This window comes from Theropithecus gelada, chromosome 1 (genome assembly GCF_003255815.1).
Source record: "Theropithecus gelada isolate Dixy chromosome 1, Tgel_1.0, whole genome shotgun sequence".
Lineage (NCBI taxonomy): Eukaryota > Metazoa > Chordata > Mammalia > Primates > Cercopithecidae > Theropithecus > Theropithecus gelada.
Window position 1 is genome coordinate 208,936,400 of NC_037668.1, and position 18,163 is coordinate 208,954,562.

The 18,163-nt window shown below is 38.8% G+C and overlaps 1 protein-coding gene across 4 annotated transcripts in view; it reads right to left on the reverse strand.

The window, feature by feature from the left end:
* ARID4B (AT-rich interaction domain 4B) overlaps positions 1–18,163 on the reverse strand; it is a 164,536-nt gene that overhangs the window by 3,723 nt on the left and 142,650 nt on the right. For 3 of the 4 annotated variants that reach the window (XM_025361430.1, XM_025361440.1, XM_025361449.1), the window contains 4 exons: positions 10,914–12,125; positions 7,107–7,220; positions 4,536–4,751; positions 2,048–2,194 (listed from right to left, as the gene is read on the reverse strand). In XM_025361430.1, coding sequence (XP_025217215.1) covers positions 2,048–2,194; positions 4,536–4,751; positions 7,107–7,220; positions 10,914–12,125 — 1,689 coding nt within the window. Of the gene's footprint in view, positions 1–2,047; positions 2,195–4,535; positions 4,752–6,093; positions 6,250–7,106; positions 7,221–10,913; positions 12,126–18,163 lie in introns of all 4 variants that reach the window. The other variant, XR_003116162.1, reaches the window with a different exon arrangement.

Sequence of the window (18,163 nt, forward strand, 5' to 3'; positions counted from 1 at the left end):
GCCGGGCGTGGTGGCAGGCGCCTGTAGTCCCAACTACTTGTGAGGCTGAGGCAGGAGAATGGCATCAACCCGGGAGGTAGAGCTTGCAGTGAGTCGAGATTGCACCACTGCACTCCAGCCTGGTCGACAGAGCAAGACTCCGTCTTAATAATAATAATAATAATACAAAAATTAGCTGGGCATGGCGGCACGCACCTGTAGTCCCAGCTACTCGGGAGGCTGAGGCAGGAGAATCGCTTGAACCGGAAGGCTGAGATTGCAGTGAGCCGACATCGCGCCACTGCACTCCAGCCTGGTGACTGACCGAGACTCCGTCTCAAAAAAAAAAAAACAAACACAAAAACAAAACACAAGTGGAAGCACAGTTCAGTGTCTTTTTATTAAACAATACATTTTAAGAGATTGTACCATATCAGTACATACAGATCTTTTTCTTTTCAAAGTTGAGTAGTATTCTACTATATTTACAACTCATAACTTATATGAATTTCACTATACTGTTCCTGCATTGGTTTTAATTTTTTTGGTAAGAATGATACCTTATTTGGGCCGGGCGCAGTGGCTCACGCCTGTAATCCCAGCACTTTGGGAGACCCAAGCGGGTAGATCAGGAAGTCAAGAGATCGAGCCCATCCTGCATCCTGGCCAACATGGTGAAACCCCATCTCTACTAAAAATACAAAAACTTGCCGGGCGTGGCGGCACGCTAGTAATCAATCCCAGCCACTCGGGAGGCTGAGGCAGGAAAATCACTTGAACCCGGGAGGCAGAGGTTGCAGTGAGCTGAGATCGCGCCACTGCACTCCAGCCTGGGCAACTGAGCGAAATTCCATCTCCAAAAAAAAAAAAAAAAAAGAATGATACCTTATTTTATTTGCATTTCTTTGGTAACCAGGATAAGCATTTTTCTATGGATTTTTCTTAAAATAGTATTTAGGAACTGACTTTTAATGCTAACCCAGTAGAGAGGCTCTATTTAGCAAAAGCATTCATTATAAAGAATTTGTGGTGACTATATTTACAAAACACTATTTAGAAGGAGTTTCTGGATAGATGTCTTTTCTTTTTTTTTTTTGAAACAGTTTAGCTCTTGTTGCCCAGGCTGGAGTGCAATGGCATGATCTTGGTTCACTGCAACATCTGCCTCCTGGGTTCAAGCAATTCTCCTGCCTCAGCCTCCCAAGCAGCTGGGATTACAGGCGCCTGCCACAACGCACAGTTAATTTTTTGTATTTTTAGTAGAGACAGGGTTTCACTATGTTGGCCAGGCTGGTCTCGACCTCCTGACCTCACGCAATCCACCCACCTCGGCCTCCCAAAGTGCTGGGATTATAGGCGTGAGCCACTGTGACCGGCCTCCTCCCAGATTTTAATTTATCTCACTTCCTCGTGTCATTCAGGTGTCAACAAAAATATGCTGACCATTTGTAATCTAAAGTAACCCATCCAATCACTGCCTTAACATCACTGTATTTTCTTCATGGTGCTTTCAATATCTGAAATTATCTTATTAGGATGTTTTTGGTAGAGTATAAACTCTATGAAAGTGAATATTATGATCTGAAATAAATGTTTTTATTTGAGACAATTTATTTCACTTTAGAGATGAGGAAAATAAGACAAAGAAATTAAAGAATTTGCCTGAAAATAGACAGATATAAAGTCATGGCAGTCTAACTGCAGAGTGAGAAATTCTGGTTTATGTTTAAATAAAGTAAAAATACTGACGGGGCACTGTGGCTCACACCTGTAATCCTAGCACTTTGGGAGGACAAGACAGGTAGATCACCTGAGGTCAAGAGTTAGAGACCAGCCTGATTGACCTGGCGAAACCCTGCCTCTACCTAAGAATACAAAATCAGATGGACTTGGTGGCGCACACCTGTAATTCCAGCTACTTGGGAAGCTGAGGTAGGAGAACTGCTTGAACCCAGGAGGTGGAGGTTGCAGTGAACCGAGATTGCACAATTGCACTCCAGCCTGGCAACAAGAGCAAAACTCCATCTCAAAATAAATAAATAAATAAAAGTAAAGTAAAAACACTTACTTTCTCTCTCTTTCTTCTTTAAACGCTTTCTCCTCCGATCAATGGAAGCTACTTCAGATTTTAATGACAGATAATGTTTTCTGATTTCTTGAAGCTTTTCTTGAAGAATTGTGATACGTTCAGCACTTGTCATATTTTCCAGGTCCGCTATAAATTTAAAGCTTTCATTAATAGACGTTTTTTAAGAAAATTTTAACATATAAAGGAGAGAACACAGAACATGGTTGTTGAATAAGGTTGAGGCAGATAAACTAAAAAACTAAGGCTTCTAAAATATTTGTTTTCCAAATTTTTTATCTAGCCTAGAACAATGCCTGGCACATAATAAATGCACAATATTTGTTGAATGAATATGTACAGAATTAAACACCTTAAGATCTACATATATCCACATCCATATATAGTATCACCACAGGAAAAAAAATCACACTGAAAAATAAAACTGGGACCGGGCACGGTGGTTCACACCTGTAATCCTAGCACTTTGGGAGGCCAAGGCGGGCAGATCACGAGGTCAGGAGTTCAATACTAGCCTGGCCAAGATGGTGAAACCCTATCTCAACTAAAAATACAAAAATTAGCCAGGCATGGTGGCGGGTGCCTGTAATCTCAGCTATTTGGTAGGCTGGGACAGGAGAATCGCTTGAATTCGTGAGGTGGAGGTTGGAGTGAGCCCAGATCCTGCCACTGCACTCCAGCCTGGGCAACAGAGTGAGACTCTGTCTAAAAAAACAAAAATATAAAAACAAAACAAAAAACCTGGAAAGACAGCAAAATGCTAAATTGTACACATTTTTTGAGTAACAACACTGTGGATAAATTTTTCTCTTCTGGGCCGGGCGCGGTGGCTCAAGCCTGTAATCCCAGCACTTTGGGAGGCCGAGGCGGGTGGATCACGAGGTCAGGAGATCGAGACTATCCTGGCTAACATGGTGAAACCCCGTCTCTACTAAAAATACAAAAAATTAGCCGGGCACGGTGGCGGGCGCCTGTAGTCCCAGCTACTTGGGAGGCTGAGGCGGGAGAATGGCGTGAACCCGGGAGGCGGAGCTTGCAGTGAGCCGAGATCACGCCACTGCACTCCAGCCTGGGAGACACAGTGAGACTCCGTCTCAAAAAAAAAAAAAAAAAAAAATTTTCTCTTCTGTTCTCTGTTATTTTTTAGGTTTTTTTAAAGAGTGTGTGAAACATTTAAGTTAGAAGGCAATTTTAAAAAGCTCTAAAGCAATCTTCAATCTCCTAAGAATACTTAAGGTATTTCCTTGTGTGAAAAACTCTAGAGTAGTATTTTTAAAATATACATATTGGCTGGTGTGGTGGCTCACACTTGTAATACTAGCACTTTGGGAAGCAGAGTTGGGAGGATCAGCTCAGTCTTGAGCTTAAGAGTTCAAGACTAGCCTGGGCAACATAGTGAGACCCTGTCTCTATTTAAAATATACACACATATACATATATATATCTTTTTTTAAATGAAGATTTATGAAGTTTTCTCACATATACAAAAGTATAGACAGAAGGATAGTAAACCCCATGTACTCATCATCCAGCTTCAGTAATCATCAATTTATGGCAAAACTCGTATCATCTGCACCTCTATCTATTCCTGACCCCTAACACCAGATAATTTTAAATCAAATTACCTATGTCATATCAGAAATATCTAGTCAGTGTTGACATTTGCCTCAACTGCCTTAAAATTTTTCTTTAACCAATTTATTTATTCAAATCAGGATCCAAATAAGGTCTATACATTGCAATTCATTAATATATCTATTAAGTTTGCTAGAGTCTCTTTTTCAGAGTATCAGCATGAAGAGTTACTAGAATTGGGGCTGGGCATGGTGGCTCATGCCCGAAATCCCAGCACTTTGAGAGGCTGAGGCGGGAGGATCACCTGAGGTCAGGAGTTCGAGACCAGCCTGGCCAACATGGTGAAACCTTGTGTCCACTAAAAATACAACAACAACAAAATTAGCCAGGTGTGGTGGTGGGCGTCTGTAATCCCAACTACTAAGGAGGTTGAGGCAGGAGAATCATTTGAACCAGGGAGACTGCAGTGAGCAGAGACTGTGCCACTGCACTGCACTCTAGCCTGGGTGACACACTCTGTCTCAAAAAAAAAAAGGCTGGCACGGTGGCTTATGCCTGTAATCCCAGCACTTTGTGAGGCTGAGGTGGGCGGATCATGAGGTCAGGAAATGGAGACCATCCTGGCCAACATGGTGAAACCCTGTCTCTACCAAATACACAAAAAAATTAGCTGGGTGTGGTGGTGCTTGCCTATAATCCCAGCTACTCGGGAGGCTGAGGCAGGAGGATGGCTTGAACCCAGGAGGCTGGAGATCATAGTGAGCCAAGATCTTACCACTGCACTCCAGCCTGGCAACAGAGCGAGACTCCGTCTCAAAAAACAAAAAAACAAAACAAAACAAAACAAGTTACTAGGATGAAGTCTGTATGCTTGTCAATTTAACATGTCACTTACACATCTGAAAACTCCATTTGTAAACTTTGGGTAATCGATTACTGGTCTCCTTGAGATCAGGATCCTTATCACCATTCTTTCCACATTTTCCTGGAGACTGCGTCCTTGCGGGAGATTTGGTACTATGAGACTTCATTCCAGTGGAAACTGATTTGACTGGCTGACTCTTAGTTACACTTTCACCAGCTGAAAGTTCTTCACTATCACTACTATTTGCTGAAAAAGAAAGAAAAGATTTAATAAACAAAAATATAATAATAAATTTGTCACAGATTTTAGTAGATAATTTTAAATTAGTCATTTGAATTTAGTACTACAGAAAACAACTTGCCTAGAAATCTGGAAAATAACATACAAATGCAGCAGCATCTTAGGAAAAGCAAAAACAAAAAACTTCTTACCTGAACTGCCAATAATAGATATATTTTTAAAATCACTCACACTAATCTATCATTATGCTTGGTAGACTGTCAAATATACAGTAATCATTTGAATGGCTTTTTACTCTATTATGTTAATATATAAAAGTAAAATATAACTTCTTTTAAAATGATTAATTGTAGAAACCTCTACAATCAATATGTAACATTGGGTATATGCAACATTTTCCTACTCCTTTGGCCACAAACAAATAATGATGCACAATCATCATATTCTATAAAGAACTCCTTGGGAATAAACTCTAAAGTTTGACATGTATAATGAAATTATTCTTAAATAACTCCTATGCTGTGGGTTGACTAAAATAATCAGTTTCACCCTAATAAAATATTCAGTATTTTATGAACAATTCAGAAGTCTGTGTAACAATTATGTTACAACTGCTATTGCTAAGTAAACTTCAGTACTAAAATGGAAATACCTGACCTTGACAGCTTACCATGTGGACAGGCAGGTGATGGGATTAGTATTTCCATAGATAACCTCTTTTTGGATACAAAGTATTACTTTAGATTCCATCAGAATTAATTCATGTTACTAAATTATTCTCTGAGAATGGTTACTCATTCTGATTTACCATGGCAGAAGCCCAGTAAGTAAAATGGGAGAACACTGTGTCTCTGTATTATATGAATATACTAAATGACTCATTGAAGATGAACTCTCCTAGGAAATGTCATTTAAATAGTAAATGCTTGAAGACAAAAACATCACAGTGAAAGAAAAAACACTTTAAATATCCTACCAGTTACACCAAACAACTGATGACTGACTGATTTGGCATATATTTACTGATTTTTCACTTAACAACATCACCAAAAAAAAAAAAAAAAAAAAAAGAGTTAAACTCTCAAAGCCAGAAAGTATTCCAAATAGTAAAGGCAGATAGCAGCAACTCCTCCCACTGTGAAATTTTGGGAATAAAGAAACTCCACCACTGGTTGACACATATACATAACTTCCCTCCCAGCTCCCCCACTGCTGCTCTGGAACCCCTGGCAACTCCTAGCTAAGCCACCCAAGGGTTGGCCCCACTCTATGCAGTGGACTGTCTCAGCCTGGCTTTCATGGCCTTGCTGAGCACAGCCGCCCGGGGCCCCAGGGACGCCATATTCACCGCCTGGAAGTCATATGGGCTCAGCAGAACCTCGGGGAGCTGGCCGAATAACCCTTTTCTGCACTGAAGTGCAGCCAAGCCGGCTGCTAGCAAAGGTCAGGCAGTGGAGGTGGCAGGAGTCTCCTGGAAGAGCAGCAGGAGGTCAGTGTGGGGCACCTGAAAAAAAATTCTTTACATATTTTCTGCTTCTTTCTTTGTCTACAAAAGAGATAAAATGTGCAGCCCTCAGAAGAAATACAGTATATATATTTTCTGTGGATTGATGAACGGAGTCGTTGCTAAAGTTGGAGCATACTTAGCAAAAAGTATTGTTTGTAGTTACTCTCAGGTCACATAATATAGGGTACCAAAGATAAATGTCGTAGACTGAGTTGTTGGAATTACAGTTCTAAAGTTATCTTGACTGTTACACTTCTATGCTGATTTTGCCTTGAAGAATTACTAAGCGATCAATTTCACTGTAATAAAAACACATAGTTGAAATATTTCACAACGTGTGATACATTTTATAGCAAGTGAAAATAACTGTGGAACACAAAGGTAACAAATATGTTGATGTTTATAGTATATTGGCTACTATTTCAAAAACAGATTACTTGATTTTTCATCAGCAATCAATACCACTGCTCAATAATACCAACTTGCTTAAAACTAGAATTTACCTAAGATTAGAAAACCTGTGGGGTTTTTTGCAGAAATTCTTTATTATTATTATACTTTAAGTTCTAGGGTACATGTGCACAACGTGCAGGTTTGTTACATAGGTATAAATGTGCCATGTTGGTTTGCTGCACCCATCAACTCATCATTAACATTAGGTATTTCTCCTAATGCATGTTTTTTTTTTTTCTTTTTAAAGCAAGTAGCCTTACAGAATCTGTGTGACTTTTTTTGAGTGTACAGACAAAATCAAAACAATGTACTATCCCATATCCTGAATACCATTTTCTTACTGGGGAGAAAATTATCAGCTATTATTTTTATATTTTAAAAATTAGATATTTCACACTTACTGCCTTTTCCCTTCTTTTTGTTGTTTACCACTGTTGCTTTATGGCTTCTTTTCTGCTTTTTTGATGAACTTCCTCCTCCCTGAGCATCTTTCACTCTTTTCTGACCTGTACAGGCTATGAAGGGAAAGGGATTAAGTAACACAAAATAAAATCCAACATTTCCTAGGTATAAATTAATTTCACATTTTAGAAGCATAGAACAATCCAAACTACATGTTCTTTATGACATTTATAAATTGTCACAGAAATTACAAGTTTTTAATAAACTGTCATTAATGGAGTCTGAATTCTTGTACATAATAAAAGTCAGGGTTTTAAAAAAGGGAAATAAAGTATGCACATCCTTCTTTAAAAAATCAGATCTAAATTGAAAATAGTCCTTAATATAGTACTGGGAGTTTATGAGCCTAGTAATTAAAAAACAAGCATATGCTGAAAATAAAAACTGAAATTTGTTAAGATTCAATAAAACCAAAATATAAAGACTTAATCACAGGTTAAAATGTTAATGACATTATGTCTTATATTAACATAATTTTTAAAATGATATAATGATATTAATGGGGTAAATTTTAGCAGTAATTCACACTTGGTTTTTTTTTACCAATTTATTTCAAAAATAACTAAGCTCCCAGAACGCTGTCTGGTTAACACACATACCACTTACAAATTCAACATAGTAGTTCTAAAAAGTGTCTCATCTTCTTGGTGGGAAATTATTGCAAAACATTACAAATAAATGTCTCCCTTTTCTTCAAGGACTAGCCCAAGTCCTACATCTTCACTAAGATGTTCCAGGCTTCACTGATGAATCACTTCTCTCAACTGTAGCATTTTTCTATTCCTTAGCATCTGCTATACTTCTGTCTAATTCATATATGTTATCTCTCAGACTGTATAAAATAAGCTTTTTTTCTCCAGAGACTAATAAAGTACTATCTCCATTCAGTTCCAATGTCAGACACTAAGTCAACCTTCTGTGTATAAAACCTAACTTCCTTGGTCAAAAACAGGACAAGTAATTAACTGTCTGCAACTTCCTTTTTAAAAAATAGGTCATATAATCTTACTTATAACTTTTCCTAATAGCTTTTTAAATTTTTAATATTTATTTCTTTTTTATTTTTTACACCAAGTATGTGAACCCACCTAAAGTCATTTTAATATAACAATTTAAGTGAAACACAAAGGAGACGTAGATATTGACCATACTGAGGCACAGAGTCATAATTGTCAGGTTTCTCTCCAAGAGAGTTGAATTCTAAAGTGCTCAGATGCTAAGAAATAAAAACCTTCAATGTAGAGTAAATTAAGAGGAAAAAACTACATCTAAATAGCAAAACTTACATTTTAACTTGTGATATAGTGGGGACTCTCCAATATTCATAGTAAGTAAATTTATTAAATTGTGGCCATGTGAAATAGGTGCTTAAGAATTTATTTCTGGTAGGGCGTGGTGGCTCATGCCTGTAATTCCAGCTCTTTGGGAGGCTGAGGTAGGTGGATTACCTGACGTCAGGAGTTCAAGACCAGCCTGGCCAACATGGTGAAACCCCATTTCTACTAAATGAAATACAAAAATTAGCTGGGCATTAATCCCAGATACTCAGCAGGCTGAGGCTGGAGAATCTCTTGAACCTGGGAGGCGGAGGTTGCAGTGAGCCAAGACTGCACCACTGCATTCCAGCCTGGGCAACAAGAGCAAAACTCTATCTCAAAAGAACAAAAAATAAAACAAAAAAACAATTATTTCTAAAAAGATATAAGTTACCCTAAATTTAGGAGTAGCTTTCAAATTCCATAATTATTAACCTAGTCAAGATTAAGATTCAAAACGGCAGCGTTGTTAGCCAGGATGGTCTCGACCTCCTGATCTTGTGATCCGCCCGTCTCCACCTCCCAAAGTGCTGGGATTACAGGTTTGAGCCACCGCGCCCAGCTGTCTCTTTTTCGTTAATTTTAATCTTTTGTAAGATATTAGGAACATATAATGAGGATACAACCTCTCAAAAACTGTAACAATAGGTTGGGCCTGGTGGCTCACGCCTATAATCCTAGCACTTTGGGAGGCCGAGGCAGGCGGATCATGAGGTCAGGAGATCAAGACCATCCTGGCTAACATGGTGAAACCCCATCTCTACTAAAAATACAAAAAATTAGCTGGGCATGGTGGCACATGCCTGTAGTCCCAGCTACTCAGGAGGCTGAGGCAGGGGAATTGCTTGAACCCAGGAGGCGGAGGTTGCAGAGAGCCCAGATCACACCACTGCACTCCAGCCTGGGCAACAGAGCAAGACTCCATCTCAAAAAAAAAAAAAAAACAACCAAAAAACCAAAAAACCTGTAACAGTAAAACCTGTTTTTTTCTTTCCTTTTTTTTTTTTGAGATAGGGTCTTGTTTTATCACCTAGGCTGGAGTGCAGTGGCGTGATCTTGGCTCACTGCAGCCTTCCCAGGATCAAGTGATTCTCCCACCTCAGCCCCCAAGGTAGCTGGGACTACAGGCATGCGCCACCACAGCTGGCTAATGTTTGTATGTTTGGTAGAGATGGGGTTTTGCCATGTTGTCCAGGCTGGTCTTGAACTCCTGGACTCAAGCTATCCACCACCTTGATCTCCCAAATTGCTGGGATTACAGGCGTGGTGACCACACCTGGTCAGTAAAATTTTATTGTTGAAAGCCTGTCTAATATTCTGAAATAAAGGATTCTTTCATTTTGAAAATTAGTCATGTTTGGATAGTTCAGTTCCATGAGATAGTATGGCACAGATAAAATCATAGTAGTTATACTTATAAATGTGAAAAAAGCAAAGAACATTTCAATTTAATTGCAAGTATATTTTTAATTTATTTTAAAACAGAAATGTTTTAAGTCAAGATTCCTTAGAAAACACAGAATTAACTAATTTGATCTAGACCATATCTCTTTTAAGCTCTGCTAAAAACCTAAAGCTAGCATTCTAAAATCTTTTATGGTATATAAAAAACATACCCTAGTGCTCTGCTCTGTCTTTACAATGGAAAAGTGTGTTCCAAAGCCAGGTGTCAGCCTAGAGTATACTGATTTAAAGCTACCTGAATGAAGTGGTTTATAAGAAAAATGATGACAGAAGTATGGCTATGGCACCATCGAAAGGCACTAATACTTTGGGAAGGTACCGATTTGAATTTCCACTTTTAACAATTTCACGGAAAATCAAAAAGTATTACTGTAGGTTATTAACGTACACATTGGTCCTTCAATTTGGAAGCTATGCATCTAAGAAAGCATCAAATTCCTTTACAAACTCACACAAGTTAGTCAGGCTTGAAAATCAGTTTGACACGGTTGTCTGAGGAAAGCAGTGCCTGGACAGTTGGTTGCTCCAAACCCCTACATACAGTATTTGGTTAAGGGTGGAGGGGTCTGTCAATAAATCAAAATGTTCGTGAGAAACTGCACATTACAATTGCAAAAACAATGTTACAGAAATAGATTTAAGCTGCTCATGCCATATAGTCAACCACTGCATATAATGAATTCTCAAACAGGTTTGGATTTGGGCCTGGGTGCAATTTCTAGCATGTGTTCTGGTCCACAATAAAATGTCATGGATGGCTCAAGCAAAGCACATTAAAGCCTTCTCAAGCTTTTAAATGCATTCCACTATTCATTTTCAAATTACCTTTAAAACTTCCATTTTTACCAGGTTCACACAAATACGACACTTAATCGCCTCACGTTATAACAAGAGATACTGCGAAATCATTGAAGCTTTAAGAGGGGAAATTCTAAAGTATGTCAACGTATACATTTTCCTTCTCACCTTTTTCAGGATGTTCTGGTTCTGGCTGATTACTACTGCTTGAGCTCACACTGGCATCAAAACCTGCTGGTGAGCTATTCCCTTCAGACTGGAGGTCTTGGAGCTCCCCAGCAACACTATCCACCTCAATTGTGCTATCAGTTTCACTCTTGATACTTCGAACCTCTTCTTGGTTTGGAGCCAGTGGTTCTGATACTGTTACAGAAGACTGCTGCCGGCTGCCTTCTGTTACAGTGACTGATGAAGGCGATTCAGGTGTAGTAGGAGGGGTATTTAGCACTGAATTACTGCCACTACTTGGAAATTCTGCTTTTCTGTCATTGACCTCTACTGTTTTTTCTTCAATGGGTTTACTATCGACATTGACTGGAGGTGGTTTTTCTAGTTCTACACTGGGTGGACAACTCTCCTCTTCAGTCACAGTCTGTAGTGACTCCTCTGCCGCCCCCTCCTCTGGGGCAGGATGGGGTGGGGAGGCTGCAGCCTCAGTATCAGAGTCTGAAAAAAGCTCTTTCAGCGTTTTTTTAGGCCACTGTCCCTGAATACTTGACCAGACATCTTTTCGATCTTTGGCCCTGCTGTTTTGAAGTCTTTCATCAGAGTTATTTAAAAGTTTAATCCTTTTTTCTGCCACTTCTGAAAATCCTGAATAGAAACCAGTTGTCCGTAGAGATTTTCTTTTTTCCTCCAAACCATTGTATTTCTTAGTTGGTGTCATCTTTGCTTTTGATTTTTCTTCCTCATCTTCGTCTGAAGAGCTGTTGCTACTGTTTTCCATGCAAGGTGATTCTTTGTTCTTGGCCTTCTCTTCCTTTTTGCCAGGTGATCCAGTTTTTAGACACTCTTCTGTATTGCAATACCTTCTTTTACCACGTTTTATTTGTGGTTTTGAAGATTTATCTGTTGTGTCTTTCTTGACATCTTTTCTCTTTTTTGTGACTTCATCTTCTTCATAATCCGTATCTTCAGATAATACTTCTATATCTTTCCTTAATCTTTCTGGAGATTTTGACACTGGTTTGGATATTACCAAATCTGCATGAACTTTGTTTTCTTCTAGCAAAGATGAAGGGTTCTGTTCCTCTTTTGAAATAAGATCATTTCTGTTGTGGGTCAAACGATCAATCTTAGATTCCTCTTTGCCATTATTATCCATGTCTTGAGCACCTCTCTCATCTTCCTGCTCACTGTCTTCAGCAGAACTTTCAGAAGCTAGAAAATAAGAGAGAAAAAAAATGATGAGTATGATAAGAACACTAGCAATGTCTTCTATGTGCCAGGGACTGTATATATTAGTCCTGTGTATACAGCCACCTGAGGTCGCTGGCTTTTATCTCTATGTTACATGCAAAGCAACTGGGTTTCAAAGAGGCTAAGAGGCTCTTCTGATGATGGAAATGTTCTATTACGATCACGGTGATGGTTATAATACTGTAGACTTTTGTCAAAACCCATCAAATTTTAAACATAAAAGTCATCAATTTTATGTAAACTATACCTTAATAAAGTGGAAATAAAAAAGAAAAAAGCTTCTCCAAGTTATTATGAGTATAATATTTTTATCATAATATATCTCAGAAAATAGTGGAGTAAGGATATAATCCCAGATTGTACTACCGGTAAGTTTATATTCTTCTTTTTTTTTTTTGAGATGGAGTCTCACTTTGTCACCCAAGCTGAAGTGCAGTGGCTCGATCTCGGCTCACTATTTATATTCTTATAAAACTACAGCCTTCGTTTTTCTTTTAATCAGAGACAGGGTCTCACTCTCTGAACCAAGCTGGAGTGCAGTGGCACAATCACAGCGCATTTCAGCCTCAAACTCCTAGGCTCAAGAGATCCTCCCACCTCAGACTCCTGAGTAGCTGGGATCACAGGAGCAAGCTTCTGCACCTGGCCTCTCATTTTTCTTTCATTTTCTTTTGTTTTCTTTTCTTTCCCTCTCTCCCTCCCTTCTTTTTCTTTCTTTTCTTTCTCTTTCTTTCTCTGTTTTTTTTTTTTGAGACAGGGTCTTGCTCTATTCCTCAGGCACTATCATGGCTCACTGCAGCCTCAACCCCCTGGGCTCAAATGATCCTCCCACCTCAGCCTCCCAAGTAGCTGGGACTACAGGTGTGCCATACCCGGCTAATTTTTGTATTTTTTGTAGAGACAGGGTCTCCTCATGTTGCCAAGGCTGATCTTGAACTCCTGAGCTCAAGCAATCTGCCCACCTCGGCCTTCCAAAGTGCTGAGATTAAAGGCGTGAGCCACCACACCTGGCTAGCTTCATTTTTCAATGTAATAATGAATATCCAATAATTTTGTAATCAATGATTTCCATGATGTTTTAAAGAACAGATAAAATTAATTTTAGTTACTAATAACTTGTATAAAATTAATTATGGAACTTACTGCTTCAGTGTGTTCATTCTGGTAAATCATTTTATTATTATTTTAAGATAACATTTCCTGAGAACTTACTACATGCTGGTTACTTTGACACGCTTTGAACAGACCATCTCATTCAATCCTCACAATAGCCCTACGAGATACATGTCATTATCAGCCCCACTTTATAGTTTAAGAGACTAGGGTTTTAAATAAATAAGAAAAACAAAAGCAACACAACAAAACACAGCCAAAAAAAAAAAAAAAAAAAAGGGACTGGGATTTAAGAGGTTAATCTACCCCCAAAAGTAGTTAAATCTAAGTCATTTACCTCCAGAACTTACAACCTTAACTATAGCTCTCTTCTGAGAAATCCATGCATGTTCTTTAGCTAAATTCATTAAATGTAAAACGTAACTGATATAACTAAGATTGCTAAAACATTTGACCTTTACAATGTGTGCCTGCATGGCTACATTTTTTAAATTATCAAAACAATACACATACATCATTAAAAACAAATCTAGACTCATAATGAAAAACCAACAAGAGGATAAAAATCTTTTTCCACCTCCAAAGTGTTAACATCTGTTATAGTCATCTCTTACTTTTAATAATATACTATTTGTTTTATTTATTTTTGTGTGTGTGTGTGATGGAATCTCACTCTGTCACCCAGGCTGGAGTGCGGTGGTGTGATCTCAGTTCACTGCAACCTCCTCTTCCCAGGTTCAAGCAATTCTCCTGCCTTAGCCTCCAAACTATCTGGGACTACAGACACGCGCCACCATGCCCAGCTAATTTTTATATTTTTAGTAGAGATGAAGTTTCATTATTTTAGCCAGGCTGATCTTGAACTCTTGACCCCAAGTGATCTGCTCATTTCAGTCTCCCAAAGCACTGGGATTATAGGCATGAGCCAACATCCCTGGCCTGCTGACTTATTTATAAAGTTTATCCTCTGTGAGCAATGGGGATTCTTTCTTATCAACACCCATATCTGCCCTCTACCATCCTTCCTATATATAGTTATCTTTCATTTTTACAATATAGTATTTATAACACATGTAAATGTGGTTCCCTGCAGAAATTAGTAGTACATTTGATAAACTTCCTTTCTTATACAGCATTTTATTTTTCAAAGAGTTTCCAACTACTTTTCTGCATGTTTTATCTTCCTTTGTATCTCTTTCACATTATTTCATTAAATCAAGCATTGTATCCAATTTCCCCTTATTCACCCAATCTCTGCACCCTAGAGAGCTATTTTCCGCAACAGCATCTGGGTGGTATCTCTCTGGGTCTGCTCTAACAGCTGTCATCCTGGGAATCCTCCTCGCTTTCTCTTGAGCCAGATCCACTGTTAACTGAATCTCACATCTTCTTCTTCCTTGGTTATCGCATCTGTACTAGAGCTCACCATTGAGTAGCTTCCTTAAAAAGGTACATGGGATGTAAATATTCATTGTCCTTACATATATGAATACATCCTTACCCTCAAACTTCATTGATTGAGAGTTTAATGAGGTACAGAATTCTAGGTTAAAAATTGTTTCCTTCAGAGTTCTGAATCCTTCTGAATGTACTGCTTCTTTGCTTAAGGGGTTATAAACCATAACTTTCATTTGGTTTCTCATTCCTTTGTGGTGATTTTTTCATTCTTGATATTTTATAATTTCATAATGATGTACTATGGTATGACTATTAATTTATTAAGTACCTAGTGAGCAATTTCAATGGAAAGATTTGTGTCTGTCAGTTCTGGAATTTTTCTTCTTTTAGTTACTTGCTATTTTTTTTTTTTTTTTGAGACTGAGTCTTGCTCTGTCATCAGGATGGAGTGGAGTGAAAATCTCAGCTCACTGCAACCTTCACCTCCCAGGTTCAAGCGATTCCCCTGCCTCAGCCTCCTGAGTAGCTGGGACTACAGGCGCTTGCCATCATACCCAGTTAATTTTTGTATTTTGGTAGGGACAGGGTTTCACCGTGTCGGCCAGGATGGTCTTGATTTCCTGACCTCGTGATCCGCCCGCCTCAGCCTCCCAAAGTGCCAGGATTACAGGCGTGAGCCACTGTGCCTGGCCTCTCTCCTCTATTTTCATACTTCCCCCTTCTTAGATTAATACACTATACAACATATCTTTTCTTGAAAATTTCCATCGCTGCTTTTTTTATACTTTCTGAAGATTTCCTCCATTTAAAATTCTTAATGCTCTACTGAAATTTTTTTTTTTTTTTTTTTTTTGGAGACAGAGTCTTGCTCTGTTGCCCAGGCTAGAGTGCAATGGCACGATCTCGGTTCACTGCAACCTTCACCTCCAGGGTTCAGGCAATTCTCCTGTCTCCCCAATAGCTGGGACTAGAGGAACATGCCAAGCTAATTTTTGTATATTTAGCAGAGATGGGGTTTCACCATATTGGTCAGGCTGGTCTCAAACTCCTGACCTCAGGTGATCCACCTGCCTCAGCCTCCCAAAGTGCTAGGATTACAGGCGTGAGCCATCATGCCCAGCTCTTCTGAATTTTAATTTAGATTTTTTGTTTTTGTTTTTGTTTCTGAGACAGAGTCTCTCTCTGTTGCCCAGACTGGAGTGCAGCGGTATGGGTTCAAATGATTCTCATGCTTCTGCCTTCTGAGCAGCTGGGATTATAGGCACCAAGCACCACATCCGGTTAATTTTAGTATTTTTAGTAGAGACAGGGTTTCACCATGTTGCTTAGCTGGTCTGGAACTCCTGAGCTCAAGTGATCTGCCTACCTTGGCCTCCCAAAGTGCTGGGCTGGGATTATAGGCCTGAGACATTGTGCCTGGCCTAATTTAGATTTTTATCTCCAAGTCTTTCTTGTTCTTTTCTTTTTCAATGCATCTTATTCTTTTTTTTTTTTTTTTCAGACGGAGTTTCACTCTTGTTGCCCAAGCTGGAGTGCTATGGCGTGATCTCGGCTCACCACAACCTCCGCCTCCTGGGTTCAAGCGATCCTCCTGCCTCAGCCTCCCAAGTAGCTGGAACTACAGGCATGCACCACCATGCCCGGCTGTTTTGTATTTTTAGTAGAGACGGGTTTTCTCCATGTTGGTCAGGCTGGTCTTGAACTCCTGACCTCAGGTGATCTGCCCACCTTGGCCTCCCAAAGTGCTGGGATTACAGGTGTGAGCTACCATGCCCAGCTTATTCTTGTTTTATAGATACTGCAGGTTCTCTGAGTTTAACAAGAGATTATCAAGAATGCCCTATTAAAACTTGCTTGGTGCTACTGTTAGTCGGATTTATTAACTGATAGGCTTTACGTGATTCATCCGGGATGTAGTTTACTCTAGGGGATTTCCACTGCCAGAATGTAGAAGATTATTCTCCAGAGGCATTCAATTTCTCCACAGAAGTCCAACTACCACTGTACCTCTAGTTTTATTCCCAACCCATCTCCGGACAAGAGGATAGAATCTTAGCTGTCTGTGTTCTCTACTCACAAGGGGTATCAAATTTTTATGTATACATATACACACACAAATATGCATTCATATGATGATCATTAATTAATTGGAAATATTTGAAATGTCTTCAATTCGATCTGTGGCCAAAAATAAAATAAAATTCACTGAGGAAAAAAGAAAACATGAAGAGAGCACTTAAAATGTTAAAAGTATGCAAATACTATATTCATTGTTGAACTGTCTAAAAGGAAAAATATGGGAAGTAACCAAAATGTCTTTGTGTTAGAAACTAATTAAATAAATTATGATATATCTATTCAGTAGATGTGGATGTGCTGATTTGGAAAGATTTATAAGTTATACTACTAAGTTGGGGAAAAAAAAGTTTGTAATATGTTAATGATCCCATCTGTAAAAAGACTGCACACAAGTGAGTGTATATTACACATACAGTATAAATATGTGTGTGGCGGGGGTTTGGGGGCATTTTATATATCTGTGTGTGTGTCTGTGTGTATCTATATATACTAATATGTCATATATATGGTATAAAAATGCAATTTCTGAAATGATATAAACCTCTAAAAATGGGGGAAAATAGAGAAAAGCAACACAATTTGCAAATCAGAAAGCAGATGAATGAATGAAGGGCACCAAAGAAGGCTAAACCTCATACCAGCAGTGAGGAAAGTCAAGAACCAACCCAGTTTACCATAGAACCCTCAATAATTACTGACTGCCCTAGTGCCTATGAAAATAAAAAGGGCAGTGGGGAGCCTCATACAAGGAACACTGGGTGAAGACTGAAAATTACTTAGATGCCTAGATCCCCACCTCATTTCAGGTTGCAAGGTGACTGCCCTTCTAGAGCTTTATTCTCTGAAGATAGTAGGAGAGGGCTCCTAGCCTGGAAGATGCTAACAACTGTTGAAGGCACAGGTACAGATGTAATGCTGAAATTAGGGGGATTCATGAACATATCTAAACACTAAGAATCCCCTCACCCCAATCTCTATTCTTCAACTAGACCCTAGAACACTGGAAACCATTCGCTTACCACCCTCCAGTCAAGAGATTGGAACTATTTTCTCTGGAAGCCAACTAGTCTAAAAGAAAAAGACCTAAAGACTTCATATTATTAATTCCCTAGGAAATGGCCAACCAGATCACCCGATTGTGAAACTCAAGGTCAACTAGTGCCAACCATATGCTTGCAATTTCCAAATCAGTTTAGTCTTTCCTTCATAATCTTAAGACAGCCAGGAAAAAAAATCTTAATAGGGAAGAGCTCAAAACAACAAAATAGAAAAAAGCAAATTAGAGGAAACTGACCTAGCAAACAAAAAAAAAAAAAAAAAAAAATTATAAAATCCTTTGAAAGATCAAAATAGAAAGGTATTACGTCCATCTATAAGAACAGAGTGGTACAAAACACACAGAAAATAGA